This window comes from Episyrphus balteatus, chromosome 2 (genome assembly GCF_945859705.1).
Source record: "Episyrphus balteatus chromosome 2, idEpiBalt1.1, whole genome shotgun sequence".
NCBI lineage: Eukaryota > Metazoa > Arthropoda > Insecta > Diptera > Syrphidae > Episyrphus > Episyrphus balteatus.
This window is the reverse complement of record NC_079135.1, coordinates 115590627-115615046: the sequence shown is the minus strand read 5'-3', so window position 1 is coordinate 115615046 and position 24420 is coordinate 115590627. Positions and strand designations below refer to the sequence as shown.

The following is a 24420-nucleotide window of genomic DNA, read 5'->3' as shown; positions in this document are numbered from 1 at the left end:
AAAATCGATGAGAAATAATTTTGAAAATAATTAAAAAAACTATTCTTTTAATTGTGTTTATTAACTACTATTAGCAATATCACTTAATTGTAATAACGAGTAATCTGAAACAATTTTTTTTAATTATGATGCTAAATTTTGTAATCTTGACGGATTTTAGCATTAGTTTTTGCTCTTGCTTTTTTCTGTTTCAATTTTTCTTTACAAATTCAACTAAGAAACCCACACCAACTAAAACTCTATTAATATGTAAATAATGAATAGGAAATAATTTAAACTAGATAACCACCTAAATACAAATAGAAATAATTATACCAATTAATTTATAATTTTGTTTCTTTTTGTTTTATTTTTTAACAGATCAATCAAACGAAATTAAATAACGAGAAGATTGCTGCTGCATATTGGTTGGTACTAACATTGGGCCTGCATTTTATTGTGAGCGTGATTTCAGTATATAAATCGGCCTCAAGACTTTGCTCAAGGTAAGAATGCCTAAAAAATTAGTATTTATTTTTTTGAAAGTTCGTGTAGGAGTAGGTATAACCCATCATTTATGTATTAAAAAGTAAAAACTTGTATACATAAATAGAAACTTCAAAATTATGATAAAGCCATTTTTAGAAGAAGAGCTTTCATTGATTTGCATCAATGAAAGTGAAATTCTTTGGGAATAATTTAACTTGCTGATGGCCAAGACCAATAAACTTTTAATTTATTCAAAAAAAGAATCGATGGCAGTATGAATAAATTAAAAGAATTTCTTTTTTTCTTACGCATTAATACATTAACAAAAGTACTTTCTAACAATACAACACTTTGTTCATTCAATAAATAACAACAAATTTTTTTTATACTCCAATAGATTAAAGCTTAAGTTATGAATCTGATATTTATAAGGCCTAATGACCTCATAAATTAGCATTATTATGATATGAGTATTTTTAAGTGGAAGATAAATTTGGTGTATTTGTGTATTGTATATCATGTGAGTGTACCTGTTTTGTACTTGAAATTATGTGAAATCTGAAGAATAATTGTCCAATTTAATTGTGTAAAGTGAATTATTAACCTATTATTATTATTTAATACAAAATGGGACTCGACTTTAAAGCTCCATTTGCTCGTGTACTCATGTAGATATAAGTCTCCTTAAGATAGAATTTAATTTTGTCTTTTAATATTTTTCATATGCAGGATATTAGGATATTATTATTGAATACAACTTATGAATGAATATAACTATAATAATATTTGCATGTACGAGATTTTTCGTTTTGCATCAGCAGCATACAAGTCTTGACTGTGCTAAACGAGTCGTGAATCGTCTCGTGTGAACATTAATCGAAGGAGACTAACTTCGCGATCCCTATAGTATAGCCATTAAGTTGACTATTGTTATTTCGCAAAGAAATCGTGGAGGAAAAACAATAGATATATTTTCGTAAATTTAAGCCTGGTACGCTGTTCGAGCTAAATTTAAACCGAGATAAAATTCCCATACAAGTTATCGATAATTTGTATGGGATCCATTTTAGATCAGATAAAATTTTTCGATAATTTGTATGGGAGCTAAAATTTAGCGCGAGCTGCGTACCAGGCTTTACCGAAAAAAAAAATTGTAAAATGAACATATCGAAAAGATATGCGGTACCGGCAGGGGTGAAAATCGGGATAGCTATATTTTAAATAATTAAAAATGGTTATTGTGACTATTACATTTTAATAGACAATAGAAGTAGTCTCTAAATCAATTTTAACTACTAAAATAGTTGTTTTGTTAAAATTGTTAGGTTAAATTAACTATTAAATAATCAATGTTGTCTATTAAAATAGTTATTTTGTTGAAGTTGACTATTTAATAATTAAATTAACTATAATTAATCAATTTTGACTATTAAAATAGTTATTTTGAAAAATTGACCATTAAATAGTTGATTTGGAGAATATTTGAATTGATTGACTATATTGAAATAGTCACAAATAACCATTTTAACTATTTTTCTCGCAGTGCAACTTTGAGAATTTTGTGACTGTAACAAATTGTGACTGTGGGGGAGAATAGGACTTTAATTGAAAAAAGAACAAACAAAAGAAATTTGGCCAACCGAAAGCTTTTCTCATCTATTCAATTGAAAACATAAGCTGCAAGCATATTTTTTTTTTAGAAAAAAAGTTTCCAGAGACTTAAATTTTAAAATATAATAAAACAAACAAAATAAACTGTCTGTTGATTAGTTTTAATGTACCTACATTCCTTCAAAAAATCAAAAAATGAGCAGTGACTGAAAATTCGAACTAGTTTTCATTTTGAGTAGATTTTTTTTTATAGTAACCGGGATTACGGCTTTTTATGTGTACCTACCTATTTATTACTCACTCAAAAGTAAGAATTAATGGTATTTTTCATTTTAAATGTGTTGTTAAAATATTTTTCAATGATATAAAAAGGGGTAAAATAAGATGTATCATACGGGCTTTAGCAAAAATATATGGGAAAACTTGTCGTTTTCGTTGTGTTGATTCGTTGTGACAAGGCTTTCATTAAATCATAATTTCATTAAATCATCTTAAACTGTTTTAAATCTCGTATTCTTAAATCTAATTTAAGTTTTGTTGTTAACGTAGCATTATAACATTGTTTCTTTGGAAGGTTACAAATTACTACTAGTAGTTTACTAGCGATTTTCAATGGAACGCACTTTCAACGAAATCTATGCAATTCCCATGTACTCAAACAGAATATCATGAGTAGTTCTAGTAGTAAATGTACTAGATCATCTACACATTGAGTAAACTACCACCTTCAAAAGAACAGAGCTAATGTCGACTTTTCACTAGTCGATTTTTGCTGCACTAAAAAAACCCCACGTCAGAAGTCAAATAGAACTCTCATTATGGAGAAAGTCACCTACGGTGTACATTTACATGAGTCAATTTACGCCAAAAAGCTCGTCGCTCTGCAAAAATCGAATCGTGAAAAGTCGGCATAACAGCCCTGTTCCACTAGAAGTGGTAGTTAACTCATGAGTAGATCTAGTACAACAATTCACACACCCGAGGAGATGGGAATTATAATTCACACACTCGAGGAGATGGGAATTTGTAGTTGTCATACTAGATTTCTACTCATGAATAGTTTACCAAAGGAACACAACTAACACTTCCAAGGGAGGCACAGAATCCATTAGTTTTGCTCTCTTTTAATTTCAGCTTGTTTTGCCCTATAATCTATTCATTTGAATTAAATTAACTTCTATAATTTAAACCAGGTTATAGATAAAACAAGTTTAAAATATAAAACATCAATAAAGAAATTATTTTATTCAATATACCAATGCAAACATGCAATTATTATAATCATTTATTCTATTACCTTGCCAACAAAACAAACTCAACACCTCTAGCAACTATCACTAGCTGAACACACTCATTTTGCTAAAAATAAAATTCCCCCCACACAACATTATGCTTCCACCTTCAAGTCTATTCTATTTATCTATTTGACGTTTACGTTGTCATTCGCTAGTTTTTACAAAAAAATTTTCTTCCATCATCGTGTGTTTGTTTTCTCTCTATATATATTATATGTGCATTAATTTTGTATTTTTTTTTTTGCTTTTTAATCGACAAAGGAAACATTTAAATTAATAATTAACTCGCACATAATTATCTAAACAAATCAATAAAAAAATTTAAACAACAACAAGTTTCAGTATGTAAGACTTTTGTGATTCAATTTCCAAAAAGAAAAAAAAAAAAAAATCCCAAAAAACAAGGAATAATATTTTGTTTAAAAAAAAGATATTTTTCATCCCAGAGTGTGTGTCTCTGTTCTTCCTTTTTTCTATCGTGATCTTGTAATTGTAATAGAATAATTTTATTACACTCAAACTCAACTCAAAATGCCACTTGCTGACTCGATCAAAGACCTTCGCCTGGGAGTGTCCATTGCCAATAATGCCACTCTAACAACAACAACAACAATGTCAGAGCGGACCTCCGACGCCTGTCAGGATGATTCAGATACTCTCATGGAAGGGATTGTATGTGGTCGTGATTCCGCTACCGATAACAATCATCACCAACACATGGATTGTTGCGAGGATGACACAGAAATGAGAGAGAATGAGATAGAATTGAGAGAGGTGGTTAAAGAGGGTCACGACAAGGCCGACCCATCACAATTTGAATTACTCCGAGTTCTGGGCGAGGGTTCCTTTGGCAAAGTATTTTTAGTTAGAAAAATAATTGGCAAAGATGCGGGTGCTTTATATGCAATGAAAGTACTCAAAAAAGCCACCCTCAAAGTTAAAGACAGGGTTCGGAGTACAAATGAGAGAAAGATTCTAGCCGATGTGGGGCATGCTTTCATTGTCAAACTCCATTATGCCTTTCAGACTCCTGGCAAACTCTATTTAATCTTAGATTTCTTGCGGGGTGGGGATTTATTCACTCGATTGAGTAAAGAAGTAATGTTCACCGAGGAGGACGTTAAGTTCTATCTCGCTGAATTGGCTTTGGCTATGAATCACCTTCATCAATTGGGTATTATCTATCGTGACCTTAAACCAGAGAATATTCTTCTCGATGAACATGGTCATATTGCTTTGACTGACTTTGGGCTGTCCAAACAGCCTTTGGATGGTTCAAAGACTTATAGTTTTTGTGGAACTGTTGAATACATGGCTCCTGAGATAGTCAATAGAAAAGGACATGATTTCGCCGCAGATTGGTGGTCATTTGGCGTCCTTATGTATGAAATGCTAACTGGCAATTTGCCATTTCATGGAACTTCCCGTCAAGAGACGATGAATCAGATTCTACGCACAAAACTGGGTATGCCAGAGAATCTTAGTCCGGAAGCACAATCTTTACTGAGAGCTTTATTTAAACGTAACCCACAAAATCGGCTTGGAGCTGGTCCGAATGGTATTGACGACATAAAAGCCCATCCATTCTTTGCGACAATTGATTGGGATGGTTTGGTTCGAAAAGATGTTAGACCGCCATTTATTCCGGCTGTTTCACGCGATGATGCATTTTACTTTGATGTAGAATACACTTCGAAATCTCCGAGAGATTCGCCAGGTGGTCCAATAAGTGCCAGTGCCCATGAAATCTTTCGTGGATTTAGTTTTGTGGCGCCAGTTCTACTTGACGATGTATCGCCAACACTTGTGCCAATAGCCCAGAGCCTTATGCAGCAAGCTACAGCTACAGTCACTCAAAATAGTATTCCTGGTGTAGTGACTGCGGGTAATTTTCAAACTGAATATAATTTACTGCAGGAACTGGGACGCGGGACGTTCTCAGTTTGTCGTTTGTGTGAGCATAAGACCACTAAGAAACACTTTGCAGTTAAAATTATTGATAAAACTGCAAATGATTGTTGGGAAGAGGTTGAGATTATGTTGCGCTATGGTAATCATCCGAATATTGTGACCTTATTTAGTGTCTATGAGGATACTAGTTCGGCGTACCTTGTAATGGAGTTGTTGAAGGGTGGAGAGTTGTTGGATCGGATTTTAGCTGTTCAAACGATGTGTGAAAGTGAGGCAAGTGCAGTATTGCGGACAATTGTCTCGGCTGTGGCTTATCTTCATGATCATGGAGTGGTTCATAGGGACCTGAAACCTTCGAATATGATTTACGCATCGATGAGACAAACTCCTGATTCACTTAAATTGTGTGATTTGGGATTTGCTAAGCAATTGCGGGCTGATAATGGGCTTTTGATGACACCGTGTTATACTGCGAATTTTGTTGCTCCAGAGGTTCTAAAGCGACAGGGATATGATTTAGCTTGCGATATATGGTCTTTAGGAGTTCTTCTTTATATAATGCTCTCTGGCAGAACACCGTTCGCTTCAACGCCAAATGACTCACCCGATGTGATCCTGAAACGTATCGGTTCCGGTAATATTGACTTGTATTCGAAAAAATGGGCAGACATTTCACCAGCTGTGAAAGACTTACTACGACAAATGGTTCACATTGTGCCGGAGAATAGGCCAACAGCAACACAAATACTCCAACATCCTTGGTTGCGAGAGCAAGCGCCATCGTGTGTTCGTTTAACAGCACATTCAGGTGCTGTTCAACAGACATCCATGAAGGAAGCATCGTTGGCATTGAAAGGAGCCTTGGATGCGACATTCCGTGCCATTGCAATACCACAGGCAGCTAATATTGGACCGGTAGAGCTTTCTAAGCTGGCTAAGCGACGTGCCAAGGATCGTGCCACTATACACTCTTAACGCTAGTGCCATCATGTAAATCCTTCTTATTGTGATGGTGTCGTTGTAGCTTTTTCAATTATTACCCTTTAGCGCAAAAGCAACCATCATCATTTAAGTAGGACAACAACAAAAAACATTATATAGTTATTATTATTATCAATGAATTTATTATTATATTTATATATAAACAAAATATATATATATTCCAGAAAAAAAGAAAAAAACCTTAGGAAAATGCAGTTATTATAAAACAAATTATTATATTATACAAAAAAAAGTTATTTAAACTATATAAATAAAAACGAAAATTAAACAAAAAAATTAATTATATTATAATCATGAAGACGACAGATGCAGCAGTCGATTACTTCGTGCTTCTCTCCATTTATTAGTATTAAAAAAAAAATTAACAAAAAAAAATTAAGAACAAAATAATTATTGATATTTATACACATCCTTCAACACAAAAACCCACACACACTCTTAAATTTATTATTATTATATTATAACAAAAAAAAGTATTAAAAAAAAAGGTTTTATTAAAGCATAAACAAAAAAATGTATATAGAACTAAATAAACTGATCACACACATTGCATTTTAAATAAAAATGTTTAAAAAAAATAATAATGGCAAGGATTTTTTTTATGTGGAATCATCATTAGTTTCTTTTTTAATTAGCTCAATGATACTATAGTCAAGAGGTGCATACTTCATGATATACGTATATCTATTGCATTTGAGATATTTCCAAACGTAAACAAAAACAAGGAAAATGTATTGCGTTTTCAATATTTTAGTTGTTTGTTTGTCTTTCCACAGTTTGGAAAATAAGAAAATTGATTGGGAAAGATACGATAACAATGGTGGTCACAAAAAATAAAAAATAGTTTTAGAGTCGGGACGATTTAAGTTAAAAGAAAACAAGAAGGTAGTGCAAATTTTTGTATAGCAAGTTTAATGTAAGATTTCAACATTAGCCACTTAAGTTAGATTTATTTAAAAAAACTGATTTCAAGGTTTCGTTTATGCTTGAGCATTGCCTTTAACAATGAAGAACTCATGTTCGACATTATTGCCGGTAATTTAGTTTCAACGCCGGTATTCACCCACCCCTCATCATAACTCATTGATGAATAAACTCGCAAACCTATTCACCAAGGAGTAATAGTGAACACAAATACCACTATAATGTTTCGATCGTTATCTCCGAAACGGGAGCTGTTTTTAAGCCCTAAAAGAATACCGTCCTAACTGTAGAAACAACATTAATTGTGTCATTAGGCAACGTCGTGCTCTGAATAAAAAGTCAGACGAGTAAAAGGAGTTAAAAAATTTGTTTAGGCTAACTTTTCTGTCATCTTACATTTCTGAACATGGCCACTTTTAAACTTTTTATGGAATCATTATTAATTTGTCTCACCAGAGCCCTAACTTGAAAAAAAAATTATTTTTTCCTATTTTGCATTGTAAAGGATGCACTTGCTCTTATGGCGAAGTTTTATCAAAGATGTTTATATAAACATTCATCAAAGAATAATTTAAATTTAACGATATTAATAATTTTATAAGATGCAATGTAAAAAATTTCGTTCTGTTTCAATGAAAACATTTTTTAAAGGTATTTGACCTTCAAATCCCTTTAATAACAAAATTATTTTGGTATTTTACTGTTTTTTTTTAATATTAAAAGCTTTCAAATTTTTTGCAAAAAAAGAAAAAAGGCATCCCGTTCTAAAGAAATTATTAATCCACACAAAAAAAAGTTCAAGTAAATTCATTTATCCGTTTTCAAAAAAAAAAATAATACGCTGCAACTTAAAAAATATTAAAAATATATTCTTTTAAATCTTTCTTATTTTAAACATTACTCTTCTGTTAAAAAATTTTCCTTGAAATCAGTTAAGTCGTTTTCGAGAAAGTGATAGCTCAAGAAAATAGTTCATGGGCATATAGCAGATGATAGCGACGGATTATTGTTAACACCCGATGTCACATGATTGTCGTTAATGGGGACGAAAAAGAAAATGACGTGGAAGACTGTTCCAACTTTTGCAAGAAACGTTCCTGGGAAAGTTATTTCTCACTATACAGATCCTAAAAGATATCTATATTATATAGTGCAACCCATGAAGTAATTGATAATGTTGTAAAATAAACCAGAAAAAAAATCAATGATGAAAAGTAACATCTTCCTATTAATTTTCAACAAAACTGGATTCGTCGGTTACTAGGTATATAACGTATGAACAAGCGAACAAAAATGTAGTTTTTGACAAAAAATTGACAACACCATGTTTCCTACCCGATCTTTCTTCGGGAAAAAACTAAAGACAGATTTTTTAGAAGTACTTTAACAGTTTATCAGATTTAAATAAAAAATCGTAACGGCCAAATTTTTCGCTCCTTTAATTAAAATTTAAAATAATATCTTGGTGTAGGGAAACTTTGATTTACTTAAATCCAGAGTGAAGAATATTGCCGTTTTTTTAACATAATAACTCGAAATCGTTATATTAGCCCTGTTCCTCTGGGAGGTGGCAAAGTATTACTAGTAGTTTACTAGCGATTTTCAATGGAACACACTTTTAACAAATTTAATACAAATCGTATCTACTCGGGAAGAAGAGCATGAGTAGATGTTAGTACTAGATTAACCAAAACATCTACTATTAGTAGACTACCACCTCCAATGGAACAGGGCTATTATAGGGACAAGAATGGAAATATCCCAAGTGCAATCCCATTTCATTACTAGGAGAGAATTACAAAAAAAAACAATAAAAACTTTTTCCAAAAAATGTGTCCGCCCTTGACTCAAAAAATAAACACAACTGCCTTTACTGGGTAAAAAATTGCAGAGAACCCATTTCTAGTGGATTCACTGCTAAAGCCGAAAGTATGTTTCTTTTTGTTTGAAAAAAATACTAGCGCAAAATTTTAAACGATTTAGTAAATTACTAAGTTAAAAATCCGTATGCTATTTGGCATACTAATCGTTTAAAATTTTGCGGTACTGTCTTTAATTCTATAATTTCGATGTGCCGACAATGTGGAACCCCTTATATATTCCTTGAATTAATAAAATATTTCGCAAATACCTCATGATTGTATATAAGTTCTAATGAAATTGAAAGGGGAAATCCCATTCAATTAATTGAAGCCTTCCATACACTGACCTTCAAACCAAGTATAACACAAAAAGTAAGTTGGTTTGCGAATAATTTTTTAATCGATTTGTTTTCCAATGAAAAAGTGTATGCAATTAGGTATCTAGTAGTTGTTTTAAAAATAATATTCAATAATTAGAATACTTTAATTCACCGGCCTTAACATTCCTTTTTTTTTAATAAAAAGAATCTATTGGTTACCAAACTATCCCAAGAAAACAAAACAACGATTCAAATTATTCCTTTTTTCAATTTAAGTTTCAGCTCTAATAATCATCTTATTTCCTTGTATTTAAATAAAATTCTATTTCTATCTCCTCATTTTTTTTCAATTCCATAAAGCTTATCAGCTCTTTCCCTCAGTAAAACTGCACGCATAAGCGTTTTGTGACTTGTTCATATACAAAATAAAGCCTCTGCATTGATTAATTTCCTTATCTCTCAACAAAACAAAAAAAACGTCGCCCTTCTTTTCTTGAATAATAAATTGTTTATCACCAAAAGACCCCATATAAAATATATGAAAACCGTTAAACAAGCATTGTATACCTATCTATTAAATTGAAGGTAAAATAGCCCCCAAATTCTTTGCAAATTTTTCAATAACAATCCACTTCTCGTTATCAGCTGTAATATTTGTTTATTGCAAAAAAAATAAAGATTACTCAATTCCTAGAAAACAGCAGAGGGGCTATCTACCACCACCACCCTTCAATATGAAGACAAAATCGTTATCAGAAATGAAAACAAATAAAAATCTCTCATTTTGGTGCTTAACGGAATAATAATTATTATTTAATTAAATAATTTATTTAGTTACAATTTATTATATTATACTTTTTATTTTTATATATTTATATATTATCTGCTTTTTAGATTGAATGAGAGACGACATTTTTATAATGTCCTCCTCCTCCGCGCGTTCTCCTCTCTTGTGTGCCTAAAATTTAAATTGTTTTTTGTAAAAAAAAAAATATAGAATAGTATTTTTTTAATGTCTCTTTTAAGGTTCTTCAGCCGTTTTCGGCTCTAAACTAGGTTGTAATTCTTCTTCTTCTTTTTTATTATCCTTTTGCTTTTCTTCAACTTCGTCATCCTCATTATTGCTATGAATTTCTGTTGCTTCCAATGCAGCCGCAGCTATCGAAATATCCTCTTCAACTACACCATTTGTAAGGACTGGCTCCATCTTAGCCTTTTCAGCACACATTCTCTCCCATTCAACATGCTCTTTATAATACTGATACACTGGAATGACTATAACCGATATATCATCAACTGTCGCAGCAGCCTTACTATCCGCCAGCCGCCAATGACCAGAGTCGTTTATCTTCCCACGAGCTTTCGCCACAAGCTCCTGAGCTACCATCGTATAACGATGCTTTTCTGTTGGATACATTGCCAATGTCTGAAATACCGTCTTGGCTACAGTCTCATTATCCGAAACATCCCACAAACCATCTGTGGCCATTACGAGGATTCCATAATCACCATCTTCATTATTTTCCCCTGGAATGGAAACGATTTTCGACAAATCACGTCGATTCACCTCCGGATGAGGTGTAAGGAATGGTTTTATCAATGTGCCCGTATTTATTGCTAAGAGATCATGATCACCAAAACCACGAGTTACTCCCAGAGTGCCTAAAAGACGACTTCGTTTGCCTTCTCCTGTTACAACTGGCATTCTGAGATCTTCACGATTGAGAGTTTTGTAAACCCAACCTTCAGTGTTGCCTTGTCGACAGAGAATCCTCTGTCCCAAGTCTTTAACATGTGGTCGTCGAGCATATTCCATTGCGATATATTGTCGTCCCATTAACTGGGGTTTCAGTTGAGCGGTATTCATTAATCGACGTCGCTCTGTCTCCGGCGTGTGATCGAATGAAAATGGAACAGGGAATACAGTCGGATTCGCCTCTTTGTCAACGCTATTAAGTACTTTTGCTGTAGCTCTCTGACAGAGAACAGCTCGACTATCGCCAGCATTCGCTACAAACATTTTTCCATAGATAAAAAGACTGACCAAAGCGGTACAACCGCCAGCGTCACGATACCAATCTCTATCTTGGGCAATGAGTGCGTCCATATTAAAGAAAGCGCTCTCTAGCGCTCCAATGACTAACTCATCCTTTGTCACAGTTTTATAAAAATGTGACGGATGAGGCAATCCTCCATCGGGACGAACTGCCCCATTCTCATCCTCGCCACGCGGCAAGAGCATATCTATGATATCAACCAATTTCTCATGGAGAATATGATGGAATTGATGGGAAGCTGCCAAAGCAGCTCCATAACCAGCATGACCATCGAATATACCGAAATATGTATAAGGTAAATCAGGGTGCTTTTTCGAAGGATCAGATAAGACTTGCCGACAAAAAGCAGCTTGATCTTCATTCCATTCGGATTTGCCAGAGTTTACACACTCGGCATAGCCAGTGCCAAAAGGGAGAATGGAAATGTCACGCGGGACAATAATCGGACGGACATTGTGATCGGCGGAGGCCCTCAGCTCATCGAGAGTGATGAGCTGAAGGAAGATTGGCCGAGCATATTGAAACTTGTCTGGGAGACGTTTCTTTTGATAGGAATTGTGATGATGGCCGCCACTGCCATCGGGAGCAGGGAGAGCTGCTTGATTGTCCGGCACGATAGCGGTGAGAAAACGATTTCTCATGTTTGCAAACATTTCTTCGATAATTTTGTTGCTGTTGTTTTAAGTCGATAAGGTTTGTTAGCCACGTCGTCTTTGCGTCGCCGACGTTTTCTATTAGTAATCTTTTTTTTTTGTAATAGAGTTTAACTTCAGTAGTGAAAGATTATTTATTTTGTGTTTGTTGGCTGCAACAAAGAAAGAAAAAACTTGATTCAATTTGGGAAGAAGAAAAATCATTAAAATATTGTACCCACTTTGACTTTGGAGAGGAAACTTATTTAATTATATAAGAATGTAGATTATTGAGTAAGAACATGCTAATTTCTTTTAAAGAAAATAATTTGAATTCAGTTTTTAAGTAAGGAAAAATCCTTTTATTATTTTGTTATGGCTGGGATGTGATTTTTTCTTTTGGAGTTCTTTTTCACTTTTTTTCTTTTGTTTCTTCTTTGATTTGGTTTTGGTTGGAGAATGTCAAATTCATGAGAAGTGTACAAATGGTGGGGTGTGTTCGTGTGGTTTGTGTGATGACATCAGAAAAATATCCCAATTGGGAAATTATTTGTACTAGATTGGTATTTTGGTTGGATAAAGGTGGTAACGTATTTTTTATTACTTGTGATTTATATCGCATGATATAGAAATAGTGAAAAGTTTATGTTATTTTCAATTTTTAAATTGAATAAAGAAACGCAGAGTAAAGTACACTTATAGATAATATAAAATTGTAAACTTAAATAGAAATTGTAGTTATTCAGAAAATCATGAGTTATTGGAGTAACTAAAGCTTAAATAATGGCAATATTAGGGAACCCGGCTGAACAGCTTCGGTTTTGATGATTTTTTTTTCAAACGCACGGCGCACAGTGGGGAAAACTTGGAAAAAACTTTATTATTCGAAAGTGACAATTTTAAGGACTCAATATTGGTATCTTTTAGTAAATTAGTAAATAAAATGTATTTAAACGTGGAATTAAACACTCGAAGTTGAAAATTAGTAAAAAAAGATAAAAATAGGGGTACTTTTAAACGTTCCGTTCACACTCAAATCTCAACGTTTTAACTGATTGTTTTACTTATTAGATGAAAAAATATTCGTTAATAATATTGATACATCATTTGAGCAAAAAATAAGATACGATATGTTTTAAAACATATCAAATTTTAGTATTATTTTTAGTCTTATAAGTTTTAAGGCACTACCGCCATTTGCCATTGTCTCGTTGTTTCCAGCGGATAGTGTAGCCGGATTCGTCTTCAAGAAAGATTTTATGTTGAAATTACATGCATTTAAAACCTGGATTGAGTGTTTTTTTTAAATATAGGTAAAATATTTTATTTTATCTCTTACAGACTTATAATCTGGAAACATTCACTGTGAAAAAAAAAAAAAATAAAATGCACGACTGGGTCGTACGTACTTGCTCTTATGTTAATACTTGTTTGGAATACTAAGCTTTTTAAAAATTTATAAAATTTTTCAAGAAATTAAAAAATAAAACTTAAGAATCAATATAAAATTTGGTTTTAAAGTAACAAAAACATCCCTTCAAATAGTTTAGACCTTCAAATAAAGTAAACAATGTAATTTCTTATACATATAACAAAGAATTTTTAGAAAAAAAAAAATTAAAAATCGTTATAGTCGTTTTTTAAAAAAATATTTTTTTTCCGAAAGAGTTCAAACATTTTTCAATAAAAATTTGGTATGCAAAACAAAAATGTTATTTTTACAAAAATGTACTTTAAAATTGGATGTGTTGTTTGCGAGAAAATCAGAAATCAAGAAATTCTATGGCAATTACCGTTAATAACGGACCAAAAAATTATTTTTATTTAAAAAAGTACGACGTATTTGACAAATTACATATTTTTTTTATCAAAATCGTTAGAGCCGTTTTTGAAAAAAATAACATTTTCTATTTTGTTCATATGGAAAGTAGGTACTGATAATTTTGGCCTTTAAAAAAATTTCAATTTGCCCTCAAAAACATTTACCTTACTACCTAGTTACTAACACAGACAGACAGAAAAACAGAGAGCTTATATCAGAAAAAATTGTGCCCTATTTATTATTATATACGTTATCCTCGTCAAATTTCTAGTTTTCACTTTTTTTTTTTACTAAAATAACCATTTCGCACTTAGGTGGTCGGAAATCACTGGTGTTGATTTATGTTCGTATATTTCCTATTATTCCTGAAAATTTTGGTCCAGTAGGTAAGATTTTACAGAGTTTTTTCCACTCTCCCATACAAGGTTCCCCACTGTGTGGCGTTGGTTATTAAAAATACTTTAACTTCTTTAAAGGATAAAAATTGCTGGTGTTTCCCTATTGTTGTTTAAAATTTAAATTAAGATTTTAATGAGCACAAAAACAATTTTTTAAAATTTTTTTTTGTTTTATAGCCTGTTTTCACTAGAGCCCAAATGAGATAATTTCGCAAATGAGGCCAGTTCAGATTTCAAATTCAATTTTTTTTTATTGAATTTGACATTCGAAATGAGATAATTTGCGTAATTATCTCATTTGGGCTATAGTGAAAACAGGCTAGGTATTAGTTTTATTTAAATGATACTAAAAGGTTGTCTAGGTTATTTAAAGAAAAAACTATTTTTATTGTCGAATCACAGAACACGATTACCATCATACGTAAACTTTTTTAATATTTCTGTCTCTATTTAATTAGTAGAAAAAGATAGGGACACATTGCGACCATATGTTTACGAACATATGTCGTAAAAAAAAAACTGAACTGTAAAATTCAAATAAAGTAAATTAAATTGAATTGAAAGGTTGTTGAAAAACTGGTCCTCAAACTCAGAATTTTGAAAACAAAATTTATTTGTCTTTTCTTAGAATTTTTTCGTTATTTGTGCTTTTTTTAATCTTTTGGACCATATCAACTCAAAAGACGGAAAGGCAATGTCTTATAGTTTATAATAATTAATAATAATTCAAAAAGGATTTCATTTTGAAAGAACTTTATTAGTGGAATAACTAAAGCAAATTATATTGATTATTTTTTTTCTTAAGTCGGGAATTAAAAACACTTTAACATCTATATTCTATAGGTTTAAAATCCCCGTTGTTGCCGTATTGTTTTTTTAATTAACATTAATTTTTTTCTGAACAATTACAATTTTTTTGTTAAGATCTTATAAATTAAAAGACTTATGAACAAGACAATTTTCTATCAAGTTGACTTAAAAAAAAAAAAAAAATTGAACACAGGGGCAACACCTACAATATTAAAATAAACATTTTTAAAAACCTAGAAATTCATTCCTATCCGTTAAATTTAAATAAAATAAATTTAGCGAAAAGTTTTTGAAAAAAATTGTCCTTAAACTCAGAATTTTGAAAAAAATCATTAATAAAAATTTTAAATGACTTTTTTTTATAACTTTTTCGTAATAAAATATGAATTTATTTTTAAAATTTGTTGGGCATAAATATTGTTAGTTCAATTCAGAAAAGGAAAAAGTATTTTACATCTATGCTGCATATGTATTACAGTTTTGGAAAAAAAATAAAAAATTACTTCAATTTCATTGGATTTTGTTTTGATAAAAACTGAACTTTTGTATTGAAGCAATTGATTTTCTCTTTGGAAAAAAAGTTAATTTTTTACTAAAAGTTTTTTGAAAATGAAATACTTTTTATTTTTTTTTTTTATAAACTGTTATTACGAAAAATTAAAAAAAAGCTGTTAAATTTTCTTCCCAGATTCGAGTCACAGATTTGAGTCGCAAATTTTTTTTATCATATTTTGCAATTTTTCTTTCCCTAAAAACTCACCATTCTCAAGCGATTTTAATGACGAAAGATATAGTTTTCACTCATTACTAACAAATCTTTAAAATTAAATTTTATGCAACAAGTTCTCCAATCAAATCCTTGCCATCATTTTCCATAATATATTTATTTTTATTTCAACATTTTTAAACACAACTCCAAGTACCTATCGATCGATATTTTAAAACACTCCTCATTCCATTCCAGAACTCAACATGATGATTCTATGTATGACACCATTAACAACTCAGGCCTACCCCTGGACCATGAAACAATCGAAGAGTACATCAAAGCAATGTCCTTGTCGTCTGGAACGAATAATGTAAAGCATTTTCATTAAAGTTCATATGACAACACTCGCTAACACTCAAAAAATCTACTTTCAGCTAATAAAAAAGGAACAACTCCACACTCCACAGCTCATGTATCCAACAATGAAGGCTCCGAGTTCAGCTAAGGCCAACACCCTGTCATCGCGGTCCGTTATCTTAATTCCCGCATCCCTGGGAAGTGCAGTAAGTATATGCCAACCATCAACCCCATTCCCTTACTCATGTTTGTCAATGTCGGTACTTTGTAAACACTTCAGTTGACAGTTAGTGCTTTTGTAGCCCATTCTGATGGCTCATGTCCAAGCAACAGTTGATCCACCCCATCCATGTTTCCCTATATATTCTCTCTATACTCCCAATATAAGTCATCAATTATCCACGCAATTTAAATTGACACAAAAACCAAACAAATTAAAGCATCTTCCACTCCGTTACAGCTTCTACCACCCACACAACAGCCGTTGACACAGATGATGCGACCACCACTCGGTCTGCCACCCCCTTACCCCATGATGTTGCCTCCAGGTGCGACACTACCCCCACCACCACCAATGGCCTACCGTGGTGGCATGACTCTACCGCACAACAAACGTCCAGGACGCTTCTATGCATCGCATCGTTCACAAATGGCGTCTGCTCGCCAACAACGTCATCCCCATCATCATCCCCATCCACATCCTCAATCCGAGATAAATGGTCGTCATACCAAGTCACATCGCAGGACGTGCAACAGCGACGGCAACGGCAATGGCAACAGAGGCCGACATCAACGTCGTAAATCAGACACCGATGCGGACAATCGAAAAGCATTCACCTACACTGGCCTCGATAGGAAAATAGCTGATAGTTTCCTCGCTCGGCAGGAGCAAACTAACAGGAGTCATATTGATTATTCATCATCTGGCGATGGCGAGTCCACCCGGAATGAATGTCATGATGTAGCTATGTAGAGCAATCCAAGCAAGCACGTTTACATCCCTTTTTGCTTCTGCTCCGTTGTGCTATAAAAGGTGCTGCGAGAATGTCCAATCAATGCGGTTTCATATTCAACAACGACACGACCAAAACGCTCTAGGATCCGTTTTTGCCCAGGTGCTATATTAAATTATCTCTCTTCCGGCTAACAAGGACGGCTCGGTATATATATGTAAATATCCATTATATCTCCACATGTGTATTATTATTCTTATCTAAGCTTACGAATATTAAAAAAAAAAAGATACAACAAAAAAAAAGTATCTAGATACAATTTATAGATCTGTTCATTTGTGTAATATATTGAACAATATTTCAAAATTAATATATAAATTGTGCAATGTGCATACAATAAAATTTAATTACAACAAAATTGAGTTGCATATAATTTTCAAAATTGACCGATGATGATGATGGGAGGCTAGAGGTGAGTAGATAGTTTAAAAGTCTTCATCACTATGATGCTCCTGCTTGTTGGCTGTTTTGGGACGCATCGGTAATTCACTGGCAAGCTTTGACAAACTGATTTCGTCATCTGTGTTCAGCTCATCTGGAATGCAAAATGATAATTACTCTCAGAGGTATATAGTTTATTGTTGTGTCTGTGTCATATTGAAATTGAGATTCTTGATTAAGATAATTGACGGGTAGGATTTTAGTTGGAAAATGCAAATGCGGTTAGGATGAGACAGATAACAAAACATTGAAAATGGAATTAAAAGAGTGTTTTGTTTTTTTGTTATATGTGTCAGGAGTTTGATTGTATGTAGGTTTACATATTCTTGGAATTTTAAAGGAGATTTATGTGTCAAAGTATAAGTTATGGATTAAATAAAAAAAAAGGAACTTTAGATAATTTATTGAAAAAATAAAATAATTGGTGATATAGAATTTGAAATACAAAGTTTTTTTTTCTATCTATATAAAAGGCAAAATCTTCTAAACAAATAAATCGATTGAATTTGAGCTCTAACCAATTTTAAAATGGTCTTTAAGAGAAATTTGGTGTATTCTTACCGTCACGTACAGACAAATAATCTACCTTGTTATTGTTATTATTTCGGAGTTTTTCATTTGAACTAATAACTAAAGATACTATAAGAATGGCGCACATCACCGAAGGAAAGAAGACTTTAATTAAAAAGCCATTTTGTCTTAATTTTTTTTTTTTTTGCTTACAAATATTTTTTTAATAATTTTATTTTATCTAAACCAGAAAACTTGCATTTATATGACGATATCCTTTATAATTATTGTCCATAAACCGAGTTTTCAGACAACCAATGTTTTTTTTTAAATGTTGTATCAATTTTCAAAGTTCTAATTCAGTGATCACTGTGGCGTATGAGTAACATTTTTTTTTAAAGAAACTTTTTTTTTCTAATGAAAAAGAAATAAAATTAACCTGTTGAATCTTTTAAATTAATGTTGTGTTCATTCGATATTGTAAATATGAAGAGTTGATCCTTTTCAAGTTAATTTCGTATTTTTAATCAATCAATATTTCATTTCTTTTTACATTGTGAGTTAAAATATAAAAATCAATTGTGGTCAAAACGTCATTTCCGGGAACCAAATTTCCAGGAACGCTTTAAAACTCTGAATAAATAGTGAATGTATATTACCGCCATTATTCTGACTTTTTTGTATCTTTAATTAGAATCCTATCCGAGTATGGCTGGAATATAAACTTTTATAAAAAAAAAAAATAATAAAATCACTTAGGAATTTCCGACATGGATAAAACCGATCTTTGTTAACCCTTTGGAACCCAGGCTATGAAAATCAATATTAAAACATGTTTTTTTTTTTCAGTATTATCGTGTCAAAAACATCACAACTAAGAAATATGAATAGCTAATAGCTTGTGACAAACAGCTAAAAATGGCCTTACGGAGGTCTTTCTGCAGAGGGTTTATCTAATGAACAAACCGGATTACTTGCGTAGGATGTTATAATAAGGCCTTATAGAAGTTGTTGTAGGTGTTGTAGAAAATGTTTTAGAAAATGCATAATAAAAAAGAATTAATTGAATTTTATTTCATTTTTTTTATTTTCTTTTGATTTTTTCTGTTTTGTATTTTCTACATATTATTTTATATTTATTTTAATTTTTTCCTATTTTGTTTCTTTTCCTTTTTTGGAAATTCCACTGCTTTTTCTGTTGTTCTGAAATGATGAGAATATTATTTTAATTGAAAATGAACACATTTTTTTATTTTCATCACATGGCCCGGCCAGAAATCGATCCCACGTACCTCTGCATACCTAGCAAGCACCTTACCAGTAGACGATACTCGAATATTAAAGATGAGTTGAAAAAAGGGAGCTAATTGAAACCTCACATTAAAATGCAATGTTTTTTCTAAAGCGTTACAAACATTGCATATCTGCAGGATAAAAGCTTTGCATACTTATTGGTGAAAAACATTGCATACTTGAGAGATGAAAACATTGCATACTTACAAAAACCTCTTGGAACAGGTCTTATGAAAGCCTTCTGTCACTTGAAAATAGAAGGCTTCTTTAAAACGATTCAAACAGGTCTTATAAAGGTCTTCTTTAACTTATATTTACAAGGCTTCTTCTAAACACTTCCAGATAGCCTTAAGGAGACCTCCTTTTTTTCCAAAATGGATGATTTGCGTAAGTAAGCCTTAAACTAAACGTATAGGTACAAACTATAGCTTGCCGAATCGAAGAAAATGGACCTTATGCAAGTAAAATTGTTACTTGGGAGATAAAAAAAAAATTGCAAAAAAAAAAAGAAAAAATTTCAGTCCCTTTTTCTATTTGACTAATAGTCCAGTGCATTTATGATGTTCATATATGGACGAATCAGCAGTTTGTACCACCCCCAAATTTTTTTTGCTCATTCGATAGAGCATTGGCTGAATATCATTACCCTGATTTTTCGCACTCGTGAAATTCACCTTTCGGCCACCATCTTGGATTTTAGTTTTTGTTGAATATCTCGATTTCTGTTAATCCTACATAAAAGTTTTGTATGCAAGAAACGTAGGCAATTAAATTTCGCGTCTTTTATGTTAAGAACATTTTTTCGATATTCTGAATATTAAAGCCAAAAAATTAAAAAAAACCGAAAAAAATTACAATTTTAAAGTTTTGACCACTTTTTATCAAAACTATGAAAAAACGTTCCGAGAAAAGATTATTCACCTTAAAATTCTCTACAACTCTGCTATACAACTTTTTTTTCTATCTCTATAAATACAAAAGTTATTAATACTTTTTTGTTAAAAAATACCCCTTTTTTACGAAATGAAGAGACTTAAATATAAAAAAATTGCAGTTCCTGAATTTGCTCTTGTAACATAAAGCTATAAAATACTCACTAATCATTTAAAATTCAAGATTTGGTAAAAAAAAATTTAAGAAAAAAGTAAAGATAAAAAACACAAACAAAAAAGAGCATTTTTAACAAAAAAAAGTATTAATAACTTTTGTATTTATAGAGATAGAAAAAAGTTGTATAGAATTTTAAGTTGTAGAGAATTTTAAGGTGAATAATCTTTTCTCGGAACGTTTTTTCATAGTTTTGATAAAAAGTGGTCAAAACTTTAAAATTGTAATTTTTTTCGGTTTTTTTTACTTTTTTGGCTTGTAACTTTTTTAATATTCAGAATATCGAAAAAGTGTTCTTAACATAAAAGACGCGAAATTTAATTGCCTACGTTTCTTGCATACAAAACTTTTATGTAAGATTAATAGAAATCGAGATATTCAACAAAAACTAAAATCCAAGATGGCGGCCGAAAGGTGAATTTCACGAGTGCGAAAAATCAGGGTAATGATATTCAGCCAATGCTCTATCGAATGAGCAAAAAAAATTTGGGGGTGGTACAAACTGCTGGGTCAAATTATAAATGCACTGGCCTATAATTTTTTGTAATAATCCAGTAACTAGGCATTATTATCTTTCAATTAAGCCATCGAAACCTACAAAATTATTTAATGGAATATTTTTTACGAATTTTTAAAAATATGTTACATGAGAGTAACGTTGGGTCCGAAAGGATTAAGAAATTGGTGTCACGAAAATGGATTAACGAAATATTGTCATACCTAATTTATTCGAGTCGTTTTATTTTGAAAGTGGTATAAGTACATGAAATAAAACCTATAAGTTTACGTTCAAATGCAATAAAACGGTATCTTTTTACTCAATAAAATATTGCAGCCATTAGATGCGTTGGTTACTCGGTTTTTGTATTTGAGCAAAAAAAACCCTTTTTGTTAAATAAACTTTAAAAAGAATTTAAAAAGAATGCGAAATCTGACTTATACAAATTTCAAATACAACGACTCATTTATTAAAGGCATGCTGAATTAATGCAACTGTTGTATAATTTAAATTGATAATATTTCTCAATGCATATACGTTCGTTTTGAAGATATATCCATATCCAATCTGCACCTAACCTGGTTTGACTGGATAATTAGAACTTGACGGACATTAGATTTTTAGATAAGTTATAGAATATCCAACAAAATATTAACACAAATGAATTAGCCTATTAGCACTAGTTCCGAGCAGGGTTCGGACTTTAGTTTCAAAATTTAGAAACAAATTTGAAAAAAAATGAAGTAGGTAGATCCAAAATTTCGGGAGTAGATTTCAAAATTAACATTTATTTACAAAGATTTATTCTAAAAAATTTATTTTTCAACAAAATTATTTTTCTTTACTTTTTTTATTATGATCTTTTCCAAAAACCTTTCTCATCTAGTGCTTGTAAAGGTACTTTGGAATAAAACGGTTAATTCAGCATAATCTAACAAATTTTTGATCACAAATTCTTCAAAATCAGTCAAAATTACTGTGATAAACTTTATTTATATCTTGAATTCGAAGAATAATTGACATCCATTCATCTTTTGAGATTTCAGTTGAGTTTTATTTCTCAATGCCTCGACCAGATTTAAAATTGAAGTTAAATCCCTTTCTCTAAATTTATTATTTGAAAAATATTTTTCAATCAAGAAATAGAAATAGATCCTGATAAAGAGAAGTAGGGAAGTTGATTTTATTTTTTCTTCCCAAAATCGAAGTAAATCTACTTCGATCGAAGTAAAGTCCGAACCCTGGTTCCGAGGTTGTTCAAGAATATTTTTTAGTGCTGCATTTTGGTTACTCTACCATAACTTTGAAAGGTTTTTCTGTAGTAAGTTCACTACTGATATAATAACACGGGTTAACAGTTGAAAAAGAGGTATAACTTATTTTCAGAGACGTCAGATTGCCATGATTTTAGATTTTTTGGAATCAGAATTAAAAAATACAATGAAATCATGTATCATATGTGTATAAAATACATATCATTATTTTTAAGAATCTCTATCTCGCGGTTTGACCTTCAAAATACCGACTTGGGGACATGAGATTTTTCTAGACCTTTGAGGTTAGTTATAGATTACCAAAACGAAGATATTGTGCTAAAAAAAATTCTATTAGAGGTTAAATCCTTTTTGACTTTGCTAAATTTAAATTGTGAAAATCTTTATCATCCGACTTATCACAAAACCAAAACATAACAAATTCACTGTTGCTTGACACATTTCACTTATTTGCTCTATACCCAATACATAACTAAGAACAGAAAGGTTGAATTAAACTGCTCTGGTAACCCGCATGGAACACAAAATAAATGTTGTAGAACCATTTGGGGCAACATTTCTCCTCATGGAACACACAGTTGTATTTTTGTGTGCGGAACAAAATCCATAAAAATAAATTATTATACTCACAATCTTCGCCACCAATATCGACATCACTATCCGAGCTTCCAAGACTGCTATCTAAGTTATCATCATCACCACCCAACATGCTGCCAACAACTTTGTGACGCCCTACAGCCGTTCCTGTTCTAGGCTTATTCCTTCCTGTAGTTGGACGAACCATAGTTGTCGAATTGCCCAATTCTCTTCCATTCCCATCCAATCCAGTTCCACCAATACCAATTTTAACCTCTGCTTCATTTCTAACATTCATCATCAAATCTTCATCTCTAATGAATGGCATATTATCATCAAAGTTTCCTTCAAAATCATCATCATCGTCATCCTCCATTAGTCCTTCTGGCAAGAAATGCATAGAACTTTCTGCTGGTTTTTGAATTGGTGAAGAAATTGGTCTTCCAGCTGTTTTCTTACTTCGAGCTATTATCTGTGCTTTCAATGCATCTCGGCAATGAATTCGGAGGAAATATTGTTGAAATAATTCCTTTAACTCAGTTTCGTACTGCTCGAATTCTTGCAAGTGAGCTGGACGGATTTTTTCCAGAGCTTCAAGTCGCTGTTTGGTTCTTTCAAGTTCAGCTTTTTTTCTTTGCAATTTTGTACTGAGAGCATTGAATTCAACCTTCGAGCTTTCCAACTGAACCCGACTAGATTGTAGCTTTAGCTGTGCTGCTGATATTGCATTTTTCAATGATCTCTCGACACTAGAAATTTCCATTGGCCGATTGGCTTGCATAATTCTTGACTCTTTGTTAACAACTTCTTTCGACAATAAATCATACAAAGCTGCTCCACGATTAGTCAAATCCGATGACAGTTCTCTTGCCCTTCGCAAATCATCTATTTTATCACCAATATCCACTTGATTGAGACTTCTATAATTTTCGTCTTCATCTTTGTCTTCATTTTGATGAGACGGTGCTATCAAAAGTTTGGTAATTTTCTGAAGCTCTCCAGCAGTAGCTGCTGAGGACGCATATAATTTTCTTGGATTCAACTTAATTGCTGATTTAGTGACAAAAAATTCAGTTGCTGAACGAATTAGAAGAACTCGTTCTGCTTCAGTATCTGGACTTCCAGAAAGTATTGTTCCTGGTTCTAGAAGTCCTGCCAACCATTGAAGTATCTCAGCAACAACTTGAAAACTTGCTAAACTTCCGTAGTTGCTGCACAAAGCTTGTAAAGGAAATACTTTAGGGAATCCCAAGAGTTTAAGATGTTCCGATAAATCTTGAAAATGTTAAAAAGGTTAATAAAAAAATATTTAAATAAATTTAAAAAATATAGAAAATACCTCTGACGTCTTTAAAGGACATTTTGATATGTTTCTTCAGCTTGGAAGTTAATAGGAAAAAATATCTGAGAAATACTGACAAAGTTTATGTTTGGAACAGGAAGTATCATAGCAACAGTAATGAATGTTTTTGAAGGGTGGAAGTGGAAAAGAGTGTTCAAGTTAAACCTTTACAAGGGTTGTAATTTAT

At 31.9% G+C, this 24420-nt stretch overlaps 4 protein-coding genes across 4 annotated transcripts in view; 2 read left to right on the top strand and 2 right to left on the bottom strand.

Annotated features, from left to right (window-relative positions):
- Positions 1-17525, top strand: part of LOC129908714 (uncharacterized) — a 27534-nt gene extending 10009 nt beyond the window's left edge. Inside the window, exons 3-6 of the mRNA XM_055985438.1 lie at positions 361-485; positions 16077-16191; positions 16256-16384; positions 16639-17525. Coding sequence (XP_055841413.1) covers positions 361-485; positions 16077-16191; positions 16256-16384; positions 16639-17151 — 882 coding nt within the window. The 3' untranslated portion in view covers positions 17152-17525. The remainder of the gene's footprint in view (positions 1-360; positions 486-16076; positions 16192-16255; positions 16385-16638) is intronic.
- LOC129908713 (ribosomal protein S6 kinase 2 beta) lies at positions 3568-6714 on the top strand. The gene has a single exon (XM_055985437.1). The coding sequence runs from the start codon at positions 3906-3908 to the stop codon at positions 6258-6260; it is 2355 nt and encodes a 784-aa protein (XP_055841412.1). The 5' UTR covers positions 3568-3905; the 3' UTR covers positions 6261-6714.
- On the bottom strand, positions 10376-12555 carry LOC129908715 (protein phosphatase 1H). The gene is made up of 2 exons (XM_055985439.1): positions 12325-12555; positions 10376-12255 (listed from the first exon to the last, which is right to left on the bottom strand). Exon 2 carries the CDS (start codon positions 12101-12103, stop codon positions 10415-10417), a length of 1689 nt encoding a protein of 562 aa, XP_055841414.1. The 5' UTR covers positions 12104-12255; positions 12325-12555; the 3' UTR covers positions 10376-10414.
- Positions 17451-24420, bottom strand: LOC129908717 (clusterin-associated protein 1). Its single transcript, XM_055985441.1, has 3 exons — positions 24231-24420; positions 22946-24166; positions 17451-17726 (listed from the first exon to the last, which is right to left on the bottom strand). The coding sequence occupies exons 1-3, from the start codon at positions 24250-24252 to the stop codon at positions 17617-17619; spliced, it is 1353 nt and encodes a 450-aa protein (XP_055841416.1). The 5' UTR covers positions 24253-24420; the 3' UTR covers positions 17451-17616.